Below are 24,215 nucleotides of genomic sequence, written 5' to 3' on the forward strand. Positions count from 1 at the left end.
GTCATTCTATTCAGCACAGTTCTTTTCTCAGCCATTTAAAGAAATCATAATCTAACACATACCTAGCTAGATTACTTACTAAAAGTTCTAAGACTCCATTCCTGTTCTGTCCCTGGGAAAAGCAGCATACAAACAGACCTAGACCCTTTGTTTTTCTCCCTCCTCCAAGCTTTTGAAAGTATCTTGTCTCCTCATTGGTCATTTTGGTCAGGTGCCAATGAGGTTACCTTTAGCTTCTTAACCCTTTACAGGTGAGAGGATTTTTCCTCTGGCTAGAAGGAATTTTAAAGGGGTTTACCCTTCCCTTTATATTTATGACACTAAGTCTCTTTAGCCGTCCTGCATGGGGGGCTCTGCTGGCTTACAGGAGCATATAAGGGAAAAGATCAGCCCGTGTAGTGGGGAGAGGGGTTCACTCCCATGGCAAAATTCACAGATAGGCTGAGATTCAAGAAGTTAAAGTTTTATAATGGTTAAAACACAAATTGTTAACATCATATGTCAAAATATACGAAGTCTTAAATCAAACACTCATATGGTTTCAAGCAGCCTGTCTGTGAATTTTGATTATCAGTTTGTGTCTCTGTGGGACTGTTCTCAGGACACCCAGGTATGTGAGTCACCTTATTAGCCCCTGCCTCAGTGAGAGGGAATCTCTCTTGTGGTGGCTGGTAGTCAGCTCCCGGACACCACCTTCCCTTCAGCCACTCAAGTCCTCTTCTGTGGGTAAGCCAGCCCTGACTTTGCCTTGCAGGTTAACAATAGGGGCACCCCAGTCCCCAAGTCCCTTTGAATCAGTCCCCTCTGATATACATCCCCTGACACTGGCTACTCACAGACATCCCAGATTCCCTGCCCCCGAAGGAGCAGTGTGCCCCTGTTTACCTGTTTTATCTCAAACCACCACTCCTGTATTACACGTGGCATGTGTGAGCTCTTGTAATAAAATAAATGTCAGTTTATTTAAGAAAGAATAAAGAAGATTTAACAAGAAACAGGAGAGAGTCGCAGAAACAAATGGTGACAATGCAAAAAAAAATCATGAAATGCAAAATTGGGTCTACACTTATCATTAATTATCTTTCCTGTCTAATAAAGTGGATTCTTCCTCACACCCACAAAGTTCAGTTGGTTGCAGAGCTGGCTGATTTTACAAGAAGCAGGATCCAAATGTTAATGAAGACACTCTTACTCAGCAAGGCATTTCCTCAGTGGATGGATACAGAGTGCTTTTCCTTCTCTGTGCGAGACTGAAAACAGCCTTTTGTTTCTAGTCACAGAAAGGGTGAATCCCTTTCTAGCTGTAAAGGTTTTGTTTTTTTCACCTTTAAATGGTTTCTAATGTTTGTTATTGCCTCTGATGGTTTTACATTCAAAGTCCTAGTTTTGTACAAGGTGAAATAATTGACCCTTGCTTTGCATCGCTCATCAAACAGGACGGGGTAATAATTATCCCTTGTCTGAGTCACATTACTGTATCTCACGGTGATTTATTTCTACTCCAAGCCCATAAAACACATTGTCAATATAAATACATTATTCCTTAAATATTACCTGTACATACATCTCACAATGATTACAAATCTTGACAAGTTATGAGCTTCTGCAGATAATTTACATATTACTTTTATGGATAAATATCCTACAAGACTTGTGTTTGGTGTAGTTAGTTTGTCAGGGTTGTGGTGAGAATTGTTTTCAAAGAACAGGGGACCCCCCTTGCCGGGGGGGTCACAGTGTATATGGTGAAATTGACATTTATCAACATTTACTGATAAAAATCTAGACTCTCCAAGCCTATCTGTGTCCTAGTACAGGTACTTTCATGGACAACCAGTTTGGAATGTAGCATCAAAAACAGAGGTAAGGTAAGGTATAAAACAACAATTTAAGGAACTGGTTGGTTGGATCTTTGGTGACATATAAAATGCTTTCTAGAATATAAGCAGTTGTGCTATAAATAGAAATGATTTGGGGGGGCACATTTTGAAGCACACCTACTGTATAAGATGGACATGTTGTAATAGTAGAATTGCTTTCCAATAGGAGGGGTATGTATGGCAACCTTTCATATTGTACTACTTTGTCTTAGACAATACAATGCACTACGTTTTGGTTATTTGGTTCTTGACCATTTTTCAAAATGAACCAGAAGCATAGTCAATTAATTGGTGATCCCTATCACTCAGCGGGCTAGATATAATGTAGTCCCAAGAGCGAAGGCAGTGCTATGAAAATGGGCTGTGCAGAAACATTTCCAGCTGTAACTGCATTTCTTTTATGGAAAATGCTCTGAGCTGGAACCCTAATGATGTTTGTCACTTCAGATAAACCCCAGAGCTCTACCTACCCAGGGTCCCATCCTAAGTGTGGAACCCCTTTCTCATGCCCTTATCCCATACCCTGGGAAGCAATGCCATTAAAGACAATGGGGCTGTCTGTGTGTTGGACTTCAGGATTGGACCCCTAGCGCTGAACTGTCTGTCACTCTTGATGCCTCTCCTATAAATCTAGCTAGAACACGTACTGCATTCTCATTGTCATTGTTGATGGTGATCCTGACCCCTCTGTAAATTGCTTTGAGCTCTGTTGATGAAACGTGCCATCGAGGAGCGAGGTATTCATTATTATTATTTTATCACTATAGTTACTGATGTGTCCCAAAGGGCTCCATTCTCAGAAGATGGATGCTCAGCATTTTCTGAAAATTAGATCCCATCAAGGAGTCTAAAGTTGGTCACACGTAAACAAATCACTTTTGAAATGCTGGGTTGCAGATTTTAAGGCCAGAAGGGACCAGTCTGATCATCTAGCCCAGCATCTAGGCCCTAGAATTCCATCCAGTGATTCCTGCCTCCAGCCTTCCTGGGCTCTAGTTTAATCTTGATTTAAGACTCTGAAGTGATGGAGAATACACTGCATCCATTGATCATTTGTTTCAATGGTCAATTACCCTCACTGTTAAAAATGTGGGCTTATTTCCCGATTGTTTTCGTTCAGCTTCCAGTCTTTGGATCTTTTATGTCTTTGTCTGCTACATTAAAGAGCCACCTTGCATAAGGGATCTTCTCCCCATGGAAGGACTTCCAGACTGTGATCAAGTCAATTGAATCTACACAGATTAAGAGCATGATGACTCTGACAGTAAAGCATTCTTTTCAGCCCTGGAATCATTCTTGCAGCTCTTCCCTGATCTTTTGGTGAAGGCCCTGGACCACGGGCAAACCACTTCATCTCTCTGTGCCTCAATTCTCCATCTGTAAAATGGGGAAAACGACATTTCTCTCTCTCTCTCAGGGGTGCTGTGTTGATATATTAATTAACGACCAGGAGATGCAAAGACACTGCAGTGATGGGATCTATATAAATAACTTCATAGATCACATGCCTATTGTTGTTCCATTAAGTGAAAAATAACATGGACATAAGAACATAAGAATGGTCATCCTGGGTCAGACCAAGGGTCCATCTAGCCCAGTATCCTGTCTGCCGACAGTGGCCACTGCCAGGTGATTCAGAGGGAATGAACAGAACAGATAATAAGTAAGTGATCCATCCCCTGTCACCCGTTCACAGCTTCTGGCAAACAGAGTCTAGGGACACCATCCCTGTCCATCCTGGCTAATAGCCATTGATGGACCTATCCTCCATAAACATTGTTAGGATATAGATATTCAGGTCTGTCTGTAAAGGCCTAGACTCTAAGAATGTAGGTGTATTCTTATCACTTGGCTAGTTCTAGAGGTATAAAAGAAAGAGTAAAATTCACTGTCTGCCGGTGTAAGGGCCTTCTCTCACTGTGACAGTCTGAGGCCCTGTTCTTAGGCTAAGGCCTTTGGCTAAGCAGCAGAGGCAGCCGTAAGCTGGGAAACGACCGGTCACCTCCTCACATTCCAAACTAGTCACATTGAAAGAAGGTGCTATTGGGCTGTTAGGATACAATCCTGTCCTGATAGTGCCTATCACCTCCAGAGATAGGGAAGTGCCTGGAAGATGTAAAAGGAAACTTGGTTTGATAGCATCCTGTCTGGCGAGAACTCACTTATCAATAGCTGGGATGTGAAATCCTCACTTCTGTGTTGTTCTATCATTGTAGTCCCCATTTCCCTATTGTTTGTCTGGATAATCTCTGTCTGGTTCTGCGATTTTTTCTGTCTGCTGTATAATTAATTTTGCTGGGTGTAAACTAATTAAGGCGGTGCGATATAATTGGTTACATAATGGTGTTACAATATGTTCGGATTGGTTAGTTAAATTTCAGTAAAATGATAGGTTAAGGTAAAGCTAAGCAGAACTCAAGTTTTACTATATAGTCTGCAGTCAATCAGGAAGTGAGGGGGTGTGGGTGAGTGTGGGGGAAATGGGATCAGGGAATGGGGGTGGGGAAAGTGGAATCATGTTCAGCTAAGGGTAGGAATGGGAACAGGGACACAGGTAAGGCTCTGTTGTCAGAGCTGGGAAGGGGGACACTGAGGAAGGAAACTGGAATCATGCTTGCTGGAAGTTCACCCCAATAAACATCGAATTGTTTGCACCTTTGGACTTCAGGTATTGTTGCTCTCTGTTCATTCAAGAAGGACCAGGGAAGTAAGTCGGTGAAGGAATAAGCTCCCTAACAAACATATCTAGTTCTTTTTTTAACCCTGTTATAGTTTTGGCCTTCACAACATCCTCTGGCAAGGAGTTCCACAGGTTGACTGTGCTTTGTGTGGAAAAACACTTTCTTTTGTTTGTTTTAAACCTGTTGCCTATTAATTTAATTTGGTGGCCCCTAGTTCTTGTGTAATGAGAAGGAGTAACTAACACTTCCTTTTTTACTTTCTCCACACCAGTCATGATTTTATACCCCTCTAACATCTTTATAACCCCTTTATACCCCTTAGTTGTCTGTTTTCCAAGTCGAAAACTCCAATCTTATTAAGGTCTCCTCATACTGAAGCTGTTCCGTATCCCTAATCATTTTTGTTGCCCTTTTCTGAACCTTTTGCAAGTACAGTATATATTTTTTGAGATGGGGCAACCACATCTTCATGAAGTATTCCAGATGTGGGCGTACCGTGGATTTATATAGAAGCAATATAATATTTTCTGTCTTATTATCTATCCCTTTCTTAATGATTCCCAACATTCTGTTCGCTTTTTTGACTGCTGCTGCATATTGAGTGGATGTTTTCAGAGAACTATCCACAGTGACTCCAAGATTCATAGATTCATAGATATTTAGGTCAGAAGGGACCATTATGATCATCTAGTCTGACCTCCTGCACAACGCAGGCCACAGAATTTCATCCACCACTCCTGTGAAAAACCTCTCACCTATGTCTGAGCTATTGAAGTCCTCAAATTGTGGTTTAAAGACTTCAAGGAGCAGAGAATCCTCCAGCAAGTGACCCGTGCCCCATGCTACAGAGGAAGGCGAAAAACCTCCAGGGCCTCTTCCAATCTGCCCTGGAGGAAAATTCCTTCCCGACCTCAAATATGGCGATCAGCTAAACCCTGAGCATATGGGCAAGATTCACCAGCCAGATACTACAGAAAATTCTTTCCTGGGTAACTCAGATCCCTCCCCCTCTAACATCCCATCACAGGCCATTGGGCCTATTTACCATGAATATTTAATTACCAACCATGTTATCCCATCATACAATCTCCTCCATAAACTTATCGAGTTTAATTTTAAAGCCAGATAGATCTTTTGCCCCCACTGCTTCCCTTGGAAGGCTATTCCAAAACTTCACTCCTCTGATGGTTAGAAACCTTCGTCTAATTTCAAGTCTAAACTTCCTGGTGGCCAGTTTATATCCATTTGTTCTTGTGTCCACATTGGTACTGAGCTTAAATAATTCCTTTAAATAATAGATCTCTTTCTTGAGTGGTGACAGTTAATTTAGACCCCCTTATTTTATATGTATAGTTGGGATTATGCTTTCTAATGTGCATTACTTTGCATTTATCAACATTGAATTTGATCTGTCATTTTGTTGCCCAGTGACCCAGTTTTGAGAGATCCTTTTGTAGCTCTTCACAGTCCGCCTGGGACTTAACTATCTTGAATAGTTTAGTATCATCTGCAAATTTTGTCACCGTACTGTTTATCCCTTTTTCCAGATCATTTATGAATATGTTAAATAGGGCTGGGCCCAGTACAGACTCCTGAGGGAGACAACTATTTATCTCCCTCCATTCTGAAAACTGACCATTCCCACCCTTTGTTTCTTATCTTTTAACCAGTTATCAGAGAACCTTCCCTCTTATCCCATGACTGCTTACTTTGCTTAAAAGCCTTTGGTGAGAGACCTTTTCAAAGGCTTTCTGAAAATCTAAATACACTATATCCACTGGATCCCCATGGTTCACGTGTTTGTTGACTCCCCCAAAGAATTCTGGTAATTTGGTGAGGCATGATTTCCCTTTACTAAAACCATGTTGACTCTTCCTCAACAAGTTATGTTCATCCATATGTCTGACAATATTGTTCTTTATTATAGTTTCAAGCAGTTTGCCCAGTACTGAAGTCAGGCTTTCAGGCCTGTAATTTCCAGGGTCACCTCTGGAGCCCTTTTTAAAAAATGGGACCACATTAGCTATCCTCCAGTCATTTGGTACAGAAGATGATTTAAATGATAGGTTACAGACGACAGTTAGTAAACCTACAATTTCACATTTGAATTCCTTCAGAACTCTTTGGCGACTACCATCTGGTGCTGTTGACTTATTACTATTTAGTTTATTAATTTGTTCCAAAACCACCTCTAATGACACCTCAGTCTGGGACAGTTCCTCAGATCTGTCACCTAAAATGAATGGAATCTCCCTTACATCCTCAACCATGAAGACCAATGCAAAGAATTCATTTAGTTTCTCTGCAATAGCCTTATTGTCCTTGAGTGCTCCTTTAGTATCTTGATTGTCCAGTGGCCCCATTGGTTCTTTTGCAGGCTTCCTGCTTCTGTTGTATTTAAATTTTTTGTTTTGCTAATACTTTTTGAGTCTTTGGCTAGATGTACTTCAAATTCCTACTTATATTTTTACACTTCTTTTGCCAGAGTTTCTGTTTCTTTCTATTTTCCACAATAGGATCTAACTTCCACTTTTCAAACAATGACTTTTTGCCTCTCACTGCTTCTTTTATTTTGTTGTTTAGCCATGGTGGCTCTTTTTTGGCTCTCTTACCATTTTTTTTTTTTTAATTTGGGGTATACGTTTAAGCTGAGTCTCCATTATGGTGTCTTTTAAAAGTTTCCAAGCAGCTTCCAGGGATTTTTCTTCTGGTGCTGTACCTTTTAATTTCTGTTTAACTAACCTCCTCATTTTTGTGTAGTTCTCCTTTCTGAAATTAAATGATACATTGTTGGGCCACTGTGGTGTTTTCCCCACCACAGGGATGTTAAATTTTATTATATAATGGTCACTATTATCATGTGGTCCAGCCGTATTCACGTCTTGGACCTGTTCCTGTGCTCCACTTAGGACTAAATCAAGAACTGCCTCTCCTCTTGTGGGTTCCAGGACCAGCTTCTCCAAGAATCAGTCACTGATGGTATCAAGAAACTTTCTCTCTGCATCCCATCCTGAGGTGACATGTACCCCGTCAATATTGGGATAGTTGAAATCCCCCATTATTATTGAGGTTTTTTTAATTATTATTTTAATAGCCTCACTAATCTCCTTGACCATTTCACAGTCACTATCACCATCCTGGTCAAGTGGACTGTAATATATCCCTACTGTTATATTCTTATTATTCTTATTATTCATTATTCAGGCCATTGATGGACCTACCCTCCTGAAACTTATCAAATGCTTTCTTTGAACCCGGTTATAGTTTTGACCAGCATCCCCTGGCAATGAGAATAGAATATTCTGTTTTTTTTTCCTTTTTTGGTCCATTCCCACACAGGGAATGGAGATGTATTTAAGTAACTAGAACTAGGAGCACTGAGATAGAATTAAGACAAGGAAAAATTAAGATAAACAGCAGGAACAGTTTCCTGACAGTGAGATCTGTAGGTACTGAACTTGCCTTCCAGAAAAACAAACTGGTGGAAGATCCGTCAACTGAGTCATTGAAAACTAGACTAGACAAGTCTTATGAAAATATACCAGAGGGAACAAGCGTGCACTGGCCAAGGGATATGGACAGGTGGGGAATGCTATCTCTTCATAGATTGCAAGGACAGAAAGGACAACTGTGAACATGTAGTCTGATCTCCTGTATAAGACAGGTCATAGAGCTAATTCCCTGAGTCAATTCCTATTGGACCCAAAGCAGATCTTTTAGAAAAAAGAGATTGCCTGGAGCACTGATCATAGCAGCATCTAGCCATAGTGTCTAAGAGCCAGCACCTAAAAGCCTTTTCCATCTTTGTCATAGTGAATAAGCAGCTGGGTTGAGATGCAGCATGGTCTAGCGGCTAAGGTACGGGACTGGAGATGCGAGCTCTATTCCTGACTCTTCCACTGACTTGCTCTGTGACCTTCAGCAAGTCATCGCTCTGTGCCTCTGTTTCTCCTCCCACCTTGTCTCTGTCTTTGCTATTTCGGGGTCTCTGTCTCAGGTGGGGCTTCTAGCCATGACCGCAGTACAAAAATACGTCCGATTGTAAAGAAAAGACACCCCGCCACTGCTACAAGAAACAACACTACAAAGACTACAGCCTACACTGATGAGAGACTCACTAACCAGCTCTGAAGCAGAACTTCTCTGACTAGCCCCCTTCTCCTGAGGCTTCCGGGGTTTTAATCCTGTTTTCTCCAGCTGGGGCTGGTTTTGCTAAATGGCAGCGCCTGCATCTCCAGCAGGGCTTGGCTAATGTGGCCCATTCAGGCGTTAGTAGTCCAGCAGCCACACTGATTTTTTTCACCCAGGTTTATGCATTTGCCTATTTGTCTTTCCTTTCCCTAGTTTTCTGGGACGGATCGAAAGGGGGAGATGGAATGCTGCACTGATTAACAAAGAAGAGAGGACACAAGGAAGAGTGTACTCCTCCCCATCACACTTTGGTCTTCTCACCCTCACGCCCCACAGAAAGCCAGAACAGGAAAGGGAACTGAATCTCAAAGTCGGGAAACAAACAAACCAGAAACCTCTCAACCAGTCTCCTGAGGAGACAGACCGCGCTGCCGCAACCCCTAACTCCAGTGATTCTGGGCAAGTTGCTGTCCTGGGACTGGAGCTGGTATTTGGAACAGAGGAACTGGATCCAATATTCAGTAACTCACTAGCACCCCTGTTTCCGAGGAATTGAATCAGCCCTCATGGGTTCTTCACAGCTTCTTTACAGGGTGAAAGCTCTCCCAGCCCAGGTAGGAGAAGAGCAACATGCTATGTCATGTCTGAACACCAGCACCCACTCCCACCCTGCCACCTTCCTCCTGGTCGGCATCCCAGGACTGCAGGAGGCCCAATACTGGATAGCCTTTTCTTTCTTCATCATGTATGTCATTGCCGTCCTGGGAAATGTCATTGTTCTCTTCATTATATACAATGATCTGAGCCTGCATGAGCCTATGTACCTCTTCCTGGCCATGCTGGCAGTCACTGACCTGGTCCTGTCCACATCCACCCTGCCCAAAATGCTGAGCATCTTCTGGCTGGGCTCCAGGGAGATTGGGTTCCATGCCTGCCTCACCCAGATGTTCTTTGTCCACACCTTCTTGTCAGTGGAGTCGGGCATACTCATGGTCATGGCCTTGGATCGGTATGTGGCAATCTGCTGCCCCCTCCGGCACTCCAGCATCCTGTCCGTCCCAGCCATAGTGACAATGGGGAGCCTGGTGCTGGCACGTGGGGTCCTTCTGGTGAGCCCCTTCTCCCTCCTTGTCCTCAGGCTGCCCTTCTGCCAGCGCTGCCTCATCTCCCACTCATACTGCGAGCACATGGCCGTGGTGAAGCTGGTGTGTGGGGATGCTACAGTCAGTGTCATTTACGGCCTGTTCGTGGCTTTTATGGTGGGGGGGGTTGACCTGTTTGTCATCACTGTGTCCTATGCTATGATCCTCCAGGCCGTACTGAGAGTCCCGTGCACAGATACGCGTCTCAAGGCCTTCAGCACCTGTACGTCCCACTTGTGTGTCATTCTGTCATTATACATCCCTGGCCTCTTCACGTTCCTCACCCACCGCTTTGGCCACAATGTCCCCGACTATGTCCACATCCTGGCGGCCAATCTCTACCTGCTGATGCCCCCCATGCTAAACCCTGTTGTGTACGGTGTGAAAAACAAACAGATCCGGGAAAGGGTTCTCCATATCTTCAATCAGAAAGGAATCGGAGCAGTGTGTGCCTGTCTAATTTAATCGAGGAATATAAAACATTCATCATCATGGCCTCTGACCCATTCATGATCTGCCATCACTCACAGTGGTATGTGATCATAGAGATGTCACTATGGACTCTGGGTAGGCTCCACTTTCTGTTCCTGCCCAAAGAAAGCATCTGGTCAGATCACCTCAGTAGTACCTCTGTAGTACTGGAATGTTATGGTAATAATGAGGCAGTATTAAATGTATTAATGTATGATATAATTATATGATTTGACCATATTCTGCCAGCCACCCTTTCTAAAAGGAGAAAGGAATGGCCTAGTGTGTCATTGGCAAAGATGAATCAGCCAGAATCATGTGTTTGAAGTTGATTTCAAGGCAGTAATAGACATTTAGGGTCACCACTTTGTTGTAGGTTTAAAATTAGCATTTTGAAATAAGTAAAAGAATGCAATGATTGTTTTCTCCTGTGTTGCAATTTGATGCTCTTGTTCAAATGTTCTGTGGAAATCAATCCTGTTTTGTGTATGAATGAGGAATGTGTGTGTTAGAAGATAAGTGTTAAGACCATCACTGGACCAGATGTTCTAGGAAGAAAAACAAAACCAGACGTTAAGGTACCAGGAGATTGCAACACACCCCTATTGATATGTCAAGAAGAGCAGATTGTCTACTCTAAAAATAAGGCAAGCACCTATCAGTCGGGACAAGATGGCTGTGATCAAAACCACCATGGGGTAACTCCCTGAGAGACTAATAAAAAAAATAAAATAAAGAATAAAAAATACAATTTAAGAAAACAAGCACTCGTCAAACGGCAATTGATTACAGTATGACAGTGCAAAACTCATTGGTCCCAATGAAGGAAGATCACTATATAAACAGGGTGCTTTGTCATGAAACTTTGGGTTTGTACTGCCAAAACTTCCCTGGAGCATTGTGTTGCGACCGACAGAACCCGGGTCCTCCCTACCCGTGATCAACCTACGTGGCCACTATGTTGCTCCGGACTCTGGACTGGTAACTATAACATTGACTGGTGGGACAGTGTGCTTGTGTGTGTGTGTGTGTGTGTGTGTGTGTGATTGAATGCATATGTTAATTGTTGTATCTCCAATAAACGCGGTGTATTGCCTTTTCCCCTGAAAAAGATCCCATGTACTTCTTATAAGCATAAATTTTTTGGTGGAGAATTGCAAAAGGGGGAAGGCATGCACTATGATTGTTGAAAATACTGCTAAATATTGCTAAAAGGTATACCATACGTATAAATGGATCAATCATTCAGGTGTGCACACTCCCGCTTGTAGAGATACTGGGCAATAGTGGGAGGATTAGAGTCCTTGGTGCTCCTACCCATCTGTCAGGGAAAACTATAGAGATATATAGATACATATAGATATAAACTGTTCGTACAAACTGTCTAGGTATATACACTCGTGGTTGTAGAGATACTGGGCCATTAAGGGGAGGATTAGAGTCCTCGCTGCTCCTACCTGTCTGTTGGGAACAAAAAAGTTGCATAGGTGAATATACCCTCAGTCATTACAGGATTGAGCCCCAAAGGTGGGGGCTTAGCGTTCCCTCCCTCCTGCTCTGTCAGTCAAGGTTTTTAGTCGGTATAGACTGTTTGTGTTGTGTAAGTCCCAGAAGAAGCCTGGGCATGGAAAAGTTATAAGAGTAAAATAAATTCATAAAGTAAATATGTTCAGGCGAAAAGAGTCCCCTAAAAAGAAAGCTGAAAAAAATTACCATTCATACAGAAAAATACTCCTTTTAAGAAAATTTTGCAAAAGTTTGGGCACGGCCCATGGACTGAACAAGCATTACCTGATGTCCATACTGTAGCTGATTTGGAAGATAGATTGGAAAAAAATATCTGTTGGTCTACAGGCCTCAACCCCAATAAAAAGGGACTCGGCTGCAATTTGGCTATTGTGGGAAGCATGCAATGAGGCATTCCTCTGCTTGGCTAGCTGCCGAGAGGCGAACATCACACTGCATGAGAAACTTGGTGTATCTGAACGAGAAACTGACAGATAGAAAATACTGGCCACCAGAGTCCAAAGCCAGTTGGAGATTCTCAAAAATACCCTAAAAGAAGTTAAAATTAAAGAAAATGAGTTATCTGAACAAATAAAAAAAATACAAAAAGAAAACTAGGTTTTGCAGGGAATGGTAAGGAAACAAATGTTGGAACAAGGTAGAGCCCCTGCCAATCACAACTGCTGTGAATCTAGTATTAAAATATCTCAAAACAAGGTTGGGGTTTGCCACCTGCCAAGTAGAGGTTGTGACGGCAGGAGAATGGGGCCAAGCCCAATATGGTGAGATCACCAAATGGGAGGGAGAATGGGATCCTGGTGAAACTTGGCATGGAGATATATGGAATGAGCCCCAGTGATTGGAATCTATTGAACAAAACCCTATCACAGCCATATGACAAACTGCAGTCACACCACCCACAGAGGGTAGTGGAAATACAACTGTCACCACTGTCCTTGTATCAGCCACTGAGCTAGAAGCAATGGCTGATAATTTGGGGCCCCCTAAAGAGAAACAATTTCTCCAGATGTTGTTCTAATGTGTTTGTGCTCTCAGTAAGGGAAGAACTGAATGCAATTGAAGTCCGCCACTTGATGAGTGTCTGTGCGGCTTCAGAGATTCGAGGGTCCTAGACAGGATTAGAGTCAATGAGAACAGTCACAATTTTGTAGCACAAGCCATAGCCACAACCCAAGATCCCAATGAGCACCCCGAGAATTATTTAACCTGATGGGGTTTGATACAGGTAATGGCCGGCTTACCACCAGTGGGCAGCATCACCACGCTGGATACAGTGGCATTCAGAGTACAATCCTTAAGAGACTGTGCTGCTTCCCTAACCCCTACTACTCCGGGAGACTTGGAATTTGGCAAGAGGGTCACCCAGCAACCTATGGGGAACTAAGAGGTTTGGTCCAACAAATAACTACCCATTGTGGACCGCAGCCCACTATAAAAAAGGAAAGAGATTCCTATGTAGCTGCATTAGAACCAGCCGTTACATACACCAATGAGAGTGGCACAAAGGGAATCCCGGGACCCTGGGGAGGATACTCAAGGGGCCGTTCCCATGGAGAGGGAAACTGGGGGCGACGAGGAGATCAGTTATACCCAGACTTCTGGCAATATCAAATTGCCTCCTCCCAGCAATCAAATGAAGGAGGTGGGTTTTATGGAAAATGAGGCTTGCCGGTTAGCCTGGCGAACACTAATGCGGCACGGGGCAAACCGAGAACAGTGGAATGGGGCCCCCACACAAGAACTAGTCAGGGAAGCCATGAGGTTGCAAACCCCACCTAAAGAGGTGGCTAACTTAACTCCGAGTGCACCACCCTCTTCTTCCTCACTGCAATGCCTCCTGGACCCGCTTTCTTTCCTGGGGCAAGAATAGAGGGGCCCACTGAACGGGGAGTAGGGGCTCAGAGATGGCAGTTCATAGGCAGAGTCTCCTGGGATCCCGGGGGATGGCCTTGTGTGTATGTTCAGCAGGGTAGATATACCACTCCACTAGCTTTAATAGATACAGGAGCCACTGTATCTTTAATCAAAACAGCCCCAAAAGCAGAAAAAAAAATAAACAAGTAGCTTTAAAATCCTTTCAAGGGAAACCTAGTCTCAGGTGGGAATGGACCCAAGTCCCCTTTTTGGTATAAGGATTTAAGACATTAGGTGGATTGATCCACACTCCCGATATGGTTGATGAAATTATTCTGGGATCCAACTGGTTGTTCATAGAATCATAGAATCATAGAATATCAGGGTTGGAAGGGACCCCAGAAGGTCATCTAGTCCAACCCCCTGCTCAAAGCAGGACCAATTCCCAGTTAAATCATCCCAGCCAGGGCTTTGTCAAGCCTGACCTTAAAAACCTCTAAGGAAGGAGATTCCACCACCTCCCTAGGTAAAACACATTCAGTGTTTACCACATTCAAAAACAATGTGGTAATTGATATGCCTAGAGGTACCCTTTGGAAGTTAGAAATTCACCCTCCCCATTCAGGAAAAGTTGGGCAGGATGTTGTGTTAACAAAAGGGAGAGAGAGACCAGTAGCTGCACTTACTGCCCAACAAGCTGAAAAGCAGCGCTTGAAATTCCCCTCAGTGTGAACTAAACAAAAACCAGAATTGTGGTAAAAATAATGCTTGTGTTAAGATGGCTGGGGAATTTGTGCCTCCCCCAGAAACAATATTCTTACCTGAGAGAGGCAGAGGCCCAATTGGTGCAAAGCATCCAGGAATTAGAGCAACAAGGGGTCATTCGAAAACCAGGTTCACCCTTTCACCCCAGTGTGGCCAGCGCTGAAGGCAGAAGGCCAATCTTGGTGTCTAACAATTCATTATAAAAGAATCAATAAGGGCACAATCCCTATGGCCCCTGTGGTGGCCGATATGACACATACAAAAAGTGCAAGTCGCATCTAAATATTTCTGTTATTGATTTGGACAGCTGTTTGTTTGCCATTCCCCTGCACCCGGACTCACAAGATCTGTTTACCTTTACAATAAAGGATCAACAATGGACCTTTTGTTGGTTACCCCAGGGATATCACAAGAGCCTGGCTATTGCCCATTCAGTATGTTGTGGATATGGCAGACCAGTTGAGTCCACAAGAAAGGCCTTTTGTGTTTTCATATGTGGATGACATTTTGATATTTGGGGAAACTGAGGCACAAACTCAAACAGCAACGGAAGAAGTTTGGGCACTAATTCAGGAAACAGGGTTCAAAGTAGACTTAGACAAGGCTCAGCTGGTGCTACCTCAGGTTACATACCAGGGCATAGTCGTTGGACCAGAAGGGAGACACGTAGATCAGAGGAAGGGAAGGGCACCAGTAGAAATGCCGGCCCCTACTGACGCCCACGCTTTAAGAGTCCTGCTAGGAAGATTCAGTTTTCTCAGACCACACATTTGTACATATGCTGAAATCACTCACCCATTGTGGAAACTGCAAAAGAAAAAGAGGGAATGGGAATGGGGAAAAGAGCAGGACTCCACTTGAACCCTATTCAAAGAGAAGGCTCTCACAGCCCCAGCCCTGCATTTCCCTGATGAACCACAGCTTTGTGTTATTCATTTGGCGGCCAATAACACGGCCTTGGCTGCCACACTATCACAAAGCAATGAAGAGGGAAAGCTAGTGCCAGCAGCATAAAATTACAAGGAGCAAAAATGAATGTTAATCCCTGTGAACGTGAGTGCCCAGCAGCCGCCTGGGAGTACAATTTTTGAGCCACTCACAGGAACAGCCCCTATTACTATCCAAAGCACCCACACTCCCCTCAAGTACATATTGTCAGGGAAATTAATGGCAGGTAAAGTCTCAAACACCCAAATGGCTCAATGGACGCTAATCTTAGTCAACAGAGGAGTGACCACAGAAATGGTGTCCAAGCCGGATATGCTAACACATGCCCTGATTAAGAAAGGAAAGTGACATGAATGTTCAGATGTCACTCTGATGGGCAGGATCCCCTGGGAGGCTAATATGAGGGGGAAAGGAGTCCAGGAGAGCTGGCTGTATTTTAAAGAAGCATTACTGAGGGTGCCGGAACAAACTATCCCCAGGTGCAGAAAGCATAGCAAATATGGCAGGCACCCAGCTTGGCTTAACAGTGAAATCTTTGGTGAGATTAACACAAAAAGGAAGCTTACAAGAAGTGGAAAAGAGTTTTTACAGGTATGTTACCAACAAGAAAAAGGTCAGGGAAGTGTGGGACCCTGCATGAATGGGAGGCAACCTAGTGACAGACGATGTGGAAAAAGCTGAAGTACTCAATGTTTTTTTTTGGCTCGATCTTCACAGACAAGGTCAGCCCCCAGACTGCTGCACTGCGCAACACAGTACGGGGAGGAGGTGAGCAGCCCTCAGTGGTGAAAGAACAGGTTAAGGACTATTTACAAAAAAATCAACATGCACAAATCCATGGGTCCAGATCTAATGCATCTGAAGGTGCAGAAGAAATTGGCTGATGTGATTGCAGAGCCATTGGCCATTATTTCTGAAAAATTGTGGTGACTGGGGGAGGTCCCGGACTATTGGAAAAAGTCAAATATATTGCCCCTCTTTGAAAAAGGGAAGAAGGAGAACCCCGGGAAATAGAGATCAGTCAGCCTCACTTCAGTCAGGGTAACAAGAAGGGTTTCTTCTGGTATGTTATCAACAAGAAGAAAGTCAAGGAAAATGTGGGTACCTTACTGAATGAGGGAGGCAACCTAGTAACAGAGGATGTGGAAAAAGCTAATGTACTCAATGCTTTTTTTGCCTCTGTCTTCATGAACAAGGTCAGCTCCCAGACTACTGCACTGGGCAGCACAGCATGGGGAGGAGGTGACCAGCCCTCTGTGGAGAGAGAAGTGGTTCGGGACTATTTAGAAAAGCTGGTTGAGCACAAGTCCATGGGGCCGGATGTGCTACATCCGAGAGTGCTGAAGGAATTGGTGGATGTGATTGCAGAATCATTGGCCATCATCTTTGAAAACTCATGGCGATCGGGAGAGGTCCCGGATGACTGGAAAAAGGCTAATGTAGTGCCCATCTTTAAAAAAGGGAAGAAGGAGGATCTGGGAAACTACAGGCCAGTCAGCCTCACCTCAGTCCCCGGAAAAATCATGGAGCAGGTCCTCAAGGAATCAATTCAGAAGCACTTGGAGGAGAGGAAAGTGATCAGGAACAGTCAGCATGGATTCACCAAGGGCAAGTCATGCCTGACTAATCTAATTGACTTCTATGATGAGATTACTGGTTCTGTGGATGAGGGGGAAGCAGTGGACGTGTTATTCCTTGACTTTAGCAAAGCTTTTGACACGGTCTCCCACAGTATTTTTGCCAGCAAGTTAAAGAAGTATGGGCTGGATGAGTGGACTGTAAGGTGGATAGAAAGCTGGCTAGATTGTCGGGCTCAACGGGTAGTGATCAATGGCTCCATGTCTAGTTGGCAGCCGGTATCAAGCGGAGTGCCCCAAGGGTCGGTCCTGGGGCCAGTTTTGTTCAATTTCTTCATTAATGATCTGGAGGATGTTGTGGATTGCACCCTCAGCAAGTTTGCAGATGACACTAAACTGGGAGGAGTGGTAGATACGCTGGAGGGTAGGGATAGGAGACAGGGGGACGTAGACAAATTAGAGGATTGGGCCAAAAGAAATCTGATGACGTTCAACAAGGACGAGTGAAGAGTCCTGCACTTAGGACAGAAGAATCCCATGTAACGCTACAGACTAGGGACCGAATGGCTAGGCAGGAGTTCTGCAGAAAAGGACCTAGGGGTGACAGTGGACGAGTAGCTGGATATGAGTCAACAGTGTGCCCTTGTTGCCAAGAAGGCTAACAGCATTTTGGCCTCTATAAGTAGGGACATTGCCAGCAGATTGAGGGAAGTGATTATTCCCCTCTATTCGACATTGGTGAGGCCACATCTGGAGTACTGCGTCCAGTTTTTAGCAGGGGTGCAGGCTCTGGGCTGGGTTAGGGGGTTGAGGTGTGTTCGGGGTCAGGAATGGTGGTGCTTACTTCAGCTGGCTCCCAAAAGCGACTGGCACATCCCTCTGGCAACAGCCCCTAGGTGGGGGTGTCAGGGGGTTTCTGCGCCCTGCCCCTTCTGGCGGGCACCACCCCACAGCTCCCATTGGCCTCAATTCCCAGCCAATGGGAGCTGCACCATTGATGCTCAGGGTGGGGGCAGTGTGTGGAGACCCTCTGAGGCCCCCTGGGGGCTGCAGGGATGAATCCACTGCTTCTGGAAGTGGAACTGAGCCAGGGCAGGTAGGGAGCCTGCCTTAGCCCCGCTGTGCCGTCGGAATTTTAGTGCCTAGAATCTCCCAGTTTGGCTGCAGTAGCCTCCAGGAGATAGAGCCTTTTACTGGGAGACTCCTGGTGAAACTGGGATGGTTGGCAACCCGAGTTTGCATTGAGGTCCCTGGGGAAAGGACGGTCTCCAGCTGTATGTCTCACAGCACCTCACACAAGGAGGCCCTGATCTTGGCTGGGCCCGTGTAAATGACAAGTGACAACGATGTTCTGGAGCAGTGAAAAGTTGAAGCCGTGTTGTTCTGCAGACCCAGACAAGTGTGTTTATTAGCCCTGCTGCTCAGCAAGGCTGAGGTGGGTTTCCACAGTGGCAGGGTGACTGACCTGTTTGGATCCTGGGCCCTGTGGATGGCCCTTGCTCCCCAGACACTGACCCGGCCTGTGGGCCTTCATGCTGGTTCATGGAGGTGGTTCATGGAGGTTCATGGAGGTGGAGCACCCTCTGCCGGATCCCCTGGGTTCTCACCGCAGCCTGCAGCTCCCCGCACTGAACATGTAGGGGACCTCTGGTGTCCCCAGCCACACCCGCAGCTTTATTCAAGGTTGGCAGCACCTCCGCAAAGGACAGGTTCCCACAGGCCATGGCCACGGAGTCCCTTAAGGCCAGGTCTGCCCCTTCTGCCCCACCCAGTGGGCCTGAGGCTTTAAGGATGAGCCGCAGGAGGGCAGAAGGGCAAGTCCTGCATGGGGCATGTGAGCGCAGACAGAGGGTTCACCTGGGCACCGGCTGCGTGAGGCACAGCTAGCTGGGGGCTTTGCTTTTAAAGGGAACCAGCTGCTCACGGGAGGGGAAAGCTCTGCACAGCAGGAGAGCGGCTCTGTGTGTGGCTTCCTCTAGCGGAGGAGGCCTGGTCTGGGAAGCTGGTCCGGCTCTGAGGACAGAGGCAGATTCTCCGGGGGCTTGGATTTCTCCCTGCCTGTTTGACATTTGCACTGGGCCTTGGGGTGTTGCCTTCTCCCCACTGGGGCTATTCCTGTTCTCTTTAAGCTCCTGTGAGCAAGACTCATCAGGGGAGCTCAAGCAGAGAAGTATAATCACACACACACCCCAAGGAGGAAGGCAGGCAGGGAATGGCTTGGGCAGCTGAGTCCCAGTCCCCTGCTGACGTGCCTGTCTCTGATCTGTCCCAACACCAATGAGGTGGGTGGCCTGACTAGTGAGGACACTAGCTAATGCAAAGGGCACCCCCCTTGGCTCTCCCCTTGTCCTCCCAGCCTCTCCCCCTGCATCTCCCCTGGGTCCGTTCAGCTCCATCTCTCGTGTCTGTCCCTGTCCTGGCTTGGGAGCTCTCTGGGCAGGGACTGTTTGGGCGTTGCTGTCTAGTACAGCACCCTGAGCAATGCATCCGGCTGCCCAGCACAGGAACAGCAGCAAGCAGAGCCCTGGTGCCCAAACTCCCAGCAGAAAATTCCCAGCTGCCCACACACCAAATAGCAGCTCTCAACAAGAGCATGTCGGGTGGGGAAGCTACCAGAGGGAGCTATCCCCTGCACGGCTGCTCCTACCCTCACTGAACAAGCCACCTGCTTCAGCACGGTGAGCTCCTGCAACTACAGCTCTGTACCAAAACCATCCTGGAACTGGCCCCTCATCTCCCCTCACCACCACCACCAATCAAGGATTGGGGAGGGACATAAGAACCACATGCCGGCAGATCATTGCCCCAGCATAAGCTCCCAGTGCAAGGCTGTGGCAAAACAGGGCACATGCCACCCTTGGATGTACAAATGGGGACTATCATTTAGAAGTCAGGAAATGGTCTCACCTTTGTGCACAGCCCTGGGAAGAAAGCTACTAGCATACTGCGTCCTCTTCTGGTGTCTGCGCTTCACTAAGGAGGAGGAAACTCCGGAGAGAGGTCCAAGGAGCACGCCCCAAACAGGATCCCAGGGCTGGAAGCCTGACGCTGAGAGGTTAGAAGAGCTGGTTACTCCGCTTGCTGAAAAGAAGCGTGAGAAGTGGTTTGATCCCTGGGTATAGGTATGGACACATGGACAAGAGATCTTAGCGTGGGGCGCTCCTCAGACAGGCTGACAAAGGCAGAACAAGATCCTAGGGCTGGAAGTTAAAGTTAAATAAATTCAACCTTGAAAAAAAAATGCAAGTACCTAGCAGTGAGGGGGGTTAGACATTGTCCAGCTCACCCGGGACAGGGGCCACTCGCCATAGCTCGGAGTCTTTCAGCTGAGATTTGATAGTTTTCTATATAAAGTCTAAAACTCAGATGCTTTAATCCAGCATCTGGGAGTAATTCTATGGCCTGTGTGTGTGGGGGGGGGGGGTGCGGCTGGAAGGTCATGGGGGTCCCTTGGAATCTGTGAGCCCCCCGGTTCATCCCCTCCCTCCCTGGGCTGAGGGGAGAACAGGAAGCCCTTCATTGCCCTCACCATGCTCCTAACGCAGCTCTGCATTAAGGCAGTGGCTATAATCAAATCTCAGGTTTCAAAGCTTCAGACAAGTGCCTGCTTGGGGTCAGGACAGGATGTTTTCCCCCACAGACAATTGGACATATGTATTCTGGGGTAGTTGCTTTTATATCTTCCTCTAAAACATCAGGGATTGGCCACAGCTGGAGAAGGGACACTGGACGGGGCGACCCAGTGCTGTAGGGTGGAACAGAGAATCCATTTACTTAGAAGGAGTCCAGGAGAGCTGGCTGTATTTCAAGGAATCCCTGTTGAGGTTACAGGGACAAACCATCCCAATGAGTCAAAAGAATAGTAAATATGGCAGGCGACCAGCTTGGCTTAATGGTGAAATCCTAGCGGATCTTAAACGTAAAAAAGAAGCTTACAAGAAGTGGAAGGTTGGACATATGACCAGGGAAGAGTATAAAAATATTGCTCGGGCATGTAGGAATGATATCAGGAGGGCCAAATCGCACCTGGAGCTGCAGCTAGCAAGAGATATCAAGAGTAACAAGAAGGGTTTCTTCAGGTATGTTGGCAACAAGAAGAAAGCCAAGGAAAGTGTGGGCCCCTTACTGAATGAGGGAGGCAACCTAGTGACAGAGGATGTGGAAAAAGCTAATGTACTCAATGCTTTTTTTGCCTCTGTCTTCACGCACAAGGTCAGCTCCCAGACTGCTGTGCTGGGCATCACAAAATGGGGAAGAGATGGCCAGCCCTCTGTGGAGATAGAGGTGGTTAGGGACTATTTAGAAAAGCTGGACGTGCACAAGTCCATGGGGCCGGACAAGCTGCATCCGAGAGTGCTGAAGGAATTGGCGGCTGTGATTGCAGAGCCATTGGCCATTATCTTTGAAAACTCGTGGCGAACCGGGGAAGTCCCGGATGACTGGAAAAAGGCTAATGTAGTGCCAATCTTTAAAAAAGGGAAGAAGGAGGATCCAGGGAACTACAGGCCAGTCAGCCTCACCTCAGTCCCCGGAAAAATCATGGAGCAGGTCCTCAAAGAATCAATCCTGAAGCACTTGCATGAGAGGAAAGTGATCAGGAACAGCCAGCATGGATTCACCAAGGGAAGGTCATGCCTGACTAATCTAATTGCCTTTTATGATGAGATTACTGGTTCTGTGGATGAAGGGAAAGCAGTGGATGTATTGTATCTTGACTTTAGCAAAGCTTTTGACACGGTCTCCCACAGTATTCTTGTCAGCAAGTTAAGGAAGTATGGGCTGGATGAATGCACTATAAGGTGGGTAGAAAGCTGGCTAGATTGTCGGGCTCAACGGGTAGTGATCAATGGATCCATGTCTAGTTGGCTGCCGGTATCAAGTGGAGTGCCCCAGGGGTCGGTCCTGGGGCCGGTTTTGTTCAATATCTTCATAAATGATCTGGAGGATGGTGTGGATTGCACTCTCAGCAAATTTGCGGATGATACTAAACTGGGAGGAGTGGTAGATATGCTGGAGGGGAGGGATAGGATACAGAAGGACCTAGACAAATTGGAGGATTGGGCCAAAAGAAATCTGATGAGGTTCAATAAGGATAAGTGCAGGGTCCTGCACTTAGGATGGAAGAATCCAATGCACCGCTACAAACTAGGGACCGAATGGCTAGGCAGCAGTTCTGCGGAAAAGGACCTAGGGGTGACAGTGGACGAGAAGCTGGATATGAGTCAGCAGTATGCCCTTGTTGCCAAGAAGGCCAATGGCATTTTGGGATGTATAAGTAGGGGCATAGCGAGCAGATCGAGGGACGTGATCATTCCCCTCTATTCGACATTGGTGAGGCCTCATCTGGAGTACTGTGTCCAGTTTTGGGCCCCACACTACAAGAAGGATGTGGATAAATTGGAGAGAGTCCAGCGAAGGGCAACAAAAATGATTAGGGGACTGGAACACATGAGTTATGAGGAGAGGCTGAGGGAGCTGGGATTGTTTAGCCTGCAGAAGAGAAGAATGAGGGGGGATTTGATAGCTGCTTTCAACTACCTGAAAGGGGGTTCCAAAGAGGATGGCTCTAGACTGTTCTCAATGGTAGCAGATGACAGAACGAGGAGTAATGGTCTCAAGTTGCAGTGGGGGAGGTTTAGATTGGATATTAGGAAAAACGTTTTCACTAAGAGGGTGGTGAAACACTGGAATGCGTTACCTAGGGAGGTGGTAGAATCTCCTTCCTTAGAGGTTTTTAAGGTCAGGCTTGACAAAGCCCTGGCTGGGATGATTTAAGTGGGAATTGGTCCTGCTTTGAGCAGGGGGTTGGACTAGATGACCTTCAGGGGTCCCTTCCAACCCTGATATTCTATGATTCTATGATTCTATGCCTGGCTGGTGAGTCTGGTAACGTGCTCAGGGTCTAATTGGTTGCCAGATTTGTGCCGTTAAAGTGTCTGACAAGGTCAAGATGGTACAGCTCTGGAGTCCTAAGTGGGGGGATCTGGGGGGAACTGGCTGGAGCCTCTGTATTGTTAGTTCTGGATAGTGAAAGCTTTCACATAACTGCAGGTGGGTGTGTCCCTCCTGTGTATGGCTGTGTAAGTGCAAGACCTGGAGAGGACCGCAGCGTGTCACAGCCTCACAATCTGAGAGGGGGCCGAGAATGGTATGCCAAAAGGGCTTGGCCGTACCTCAGTTTCAGTTTGCATCCCAGGGAAGTCCATCACACCCACCCAACGAAGAGGCCCTGTTAGAGCGTGAGTCCATTTCCCTCTTGTCATGTGGTCCATTATTAACAGAGAAAGCTTCCTTATGGTGGTTATGGCAGGAAAGTCAGGACTCCTTGGTTCTGTCTGTCTGGCTTTGCCCAAGTCTCCAATTCCCATGTCTCAGTTTACCTATCTGTATAATGGGGATATGTTCATAGAGACTTTCCCTTCCTAGGTGTTTTGAAAATCCTTCAATGAAGGTGATACTGAGTATGATGATAATTACTGTTAAGAATTACTTATCTCTGATTCCTTAGCGACAGTGCAGTATGCCTGCAGAAAGTGTTCTTATCTCCCGTAAGTCATCTGTCTATTGATCTGTCTGTCTACTATTAACTGATCCACCCTGGGCATTTTCAGGGTACCAAACCCAATGGAGACCTGGGCATTATCCCTAGTTTTCTTAATAATGAAATATTTTTTTTTAAGTATGCATAAATGCATGGAGCATCTAATTGCTCTTTGATTCAGCAGAGATCCCAAGAGTTCTCATCTCCCTTTGGGGAGGTCCCTTAATTACTCTTCACTATTAAAGATGGATAAATAGCAGAGAAGCACAGACATGGGAAGAGAGACATTAGCTAGAATGTCCCCGAACCCCAGCCTGTTTTCATCCAGATGACGCTTCTCCGCTAGAGGCTGAGTGAACCCCACTGGGATTTCACAGAGCTATATTATAAATTGTGCACACCCCTGTCAGCTCTCAGTGTAGGATGTTGCTGCAGATGCCAGGGTGAGAGAAGTGCGGCACACGGATACCTGAGGGGGATTCCCAGGGAAGAGGCTTCCATCTCAGAAATCACAGGTACGCATCTCTTTCTGTTCAACAAACCAAATGCAACACAAACTTGATGGGTCAGACAATAGGTCTGTATTCATTTCTGCTCCGCACAGCCACGAGACATTCCAGGGCCCGTGCCACAGGTGCTGAATTTGCTCTAGTATCATGGGCCAAAATGTCCCTCTTAACTGTGCCCCTCCCCCCCCG

The 24,215-nt window shown here is 46.0% G+C and overlaps 1 protein-coding gene across 1 annotated transcript; it reads left to right on the forward strand.

The window, feature by feature from the left end:
• Positions 1-9,327: 9,327 nt before the first annotated feature.
• Positions 9,328-10,299, forward strand: LOC311514460 (olfactory receptor 52R1-like; the record flags this gene model as incomplete). The annotated part of the gene is made up of 1 exon (XM_084617021.1): positions 9,328-10,299. One exon carries the CDS (start codon positions 9,328-9,330, stop codon positions 10,297-10,299), a length of 972 nt encoding a protein of 323 aa, XP_084473147.1.
• Between the last annotated feature and the right edge of the window lie 13,916 nt (positions 10,300-24,215).

Source organism: Lepidochelys olivacea (assembly GCF_965140295.1).
Source record: "Lepidochelys olivacea isolate rLepOli2 genome assembly, chromosome: 1".
Taxonomy (NCBI): Eukaryota; Metazoa; Chordata; order Testudines; family Cheloniidae; genus Lepidochelys; species Lepidochelys olivacea.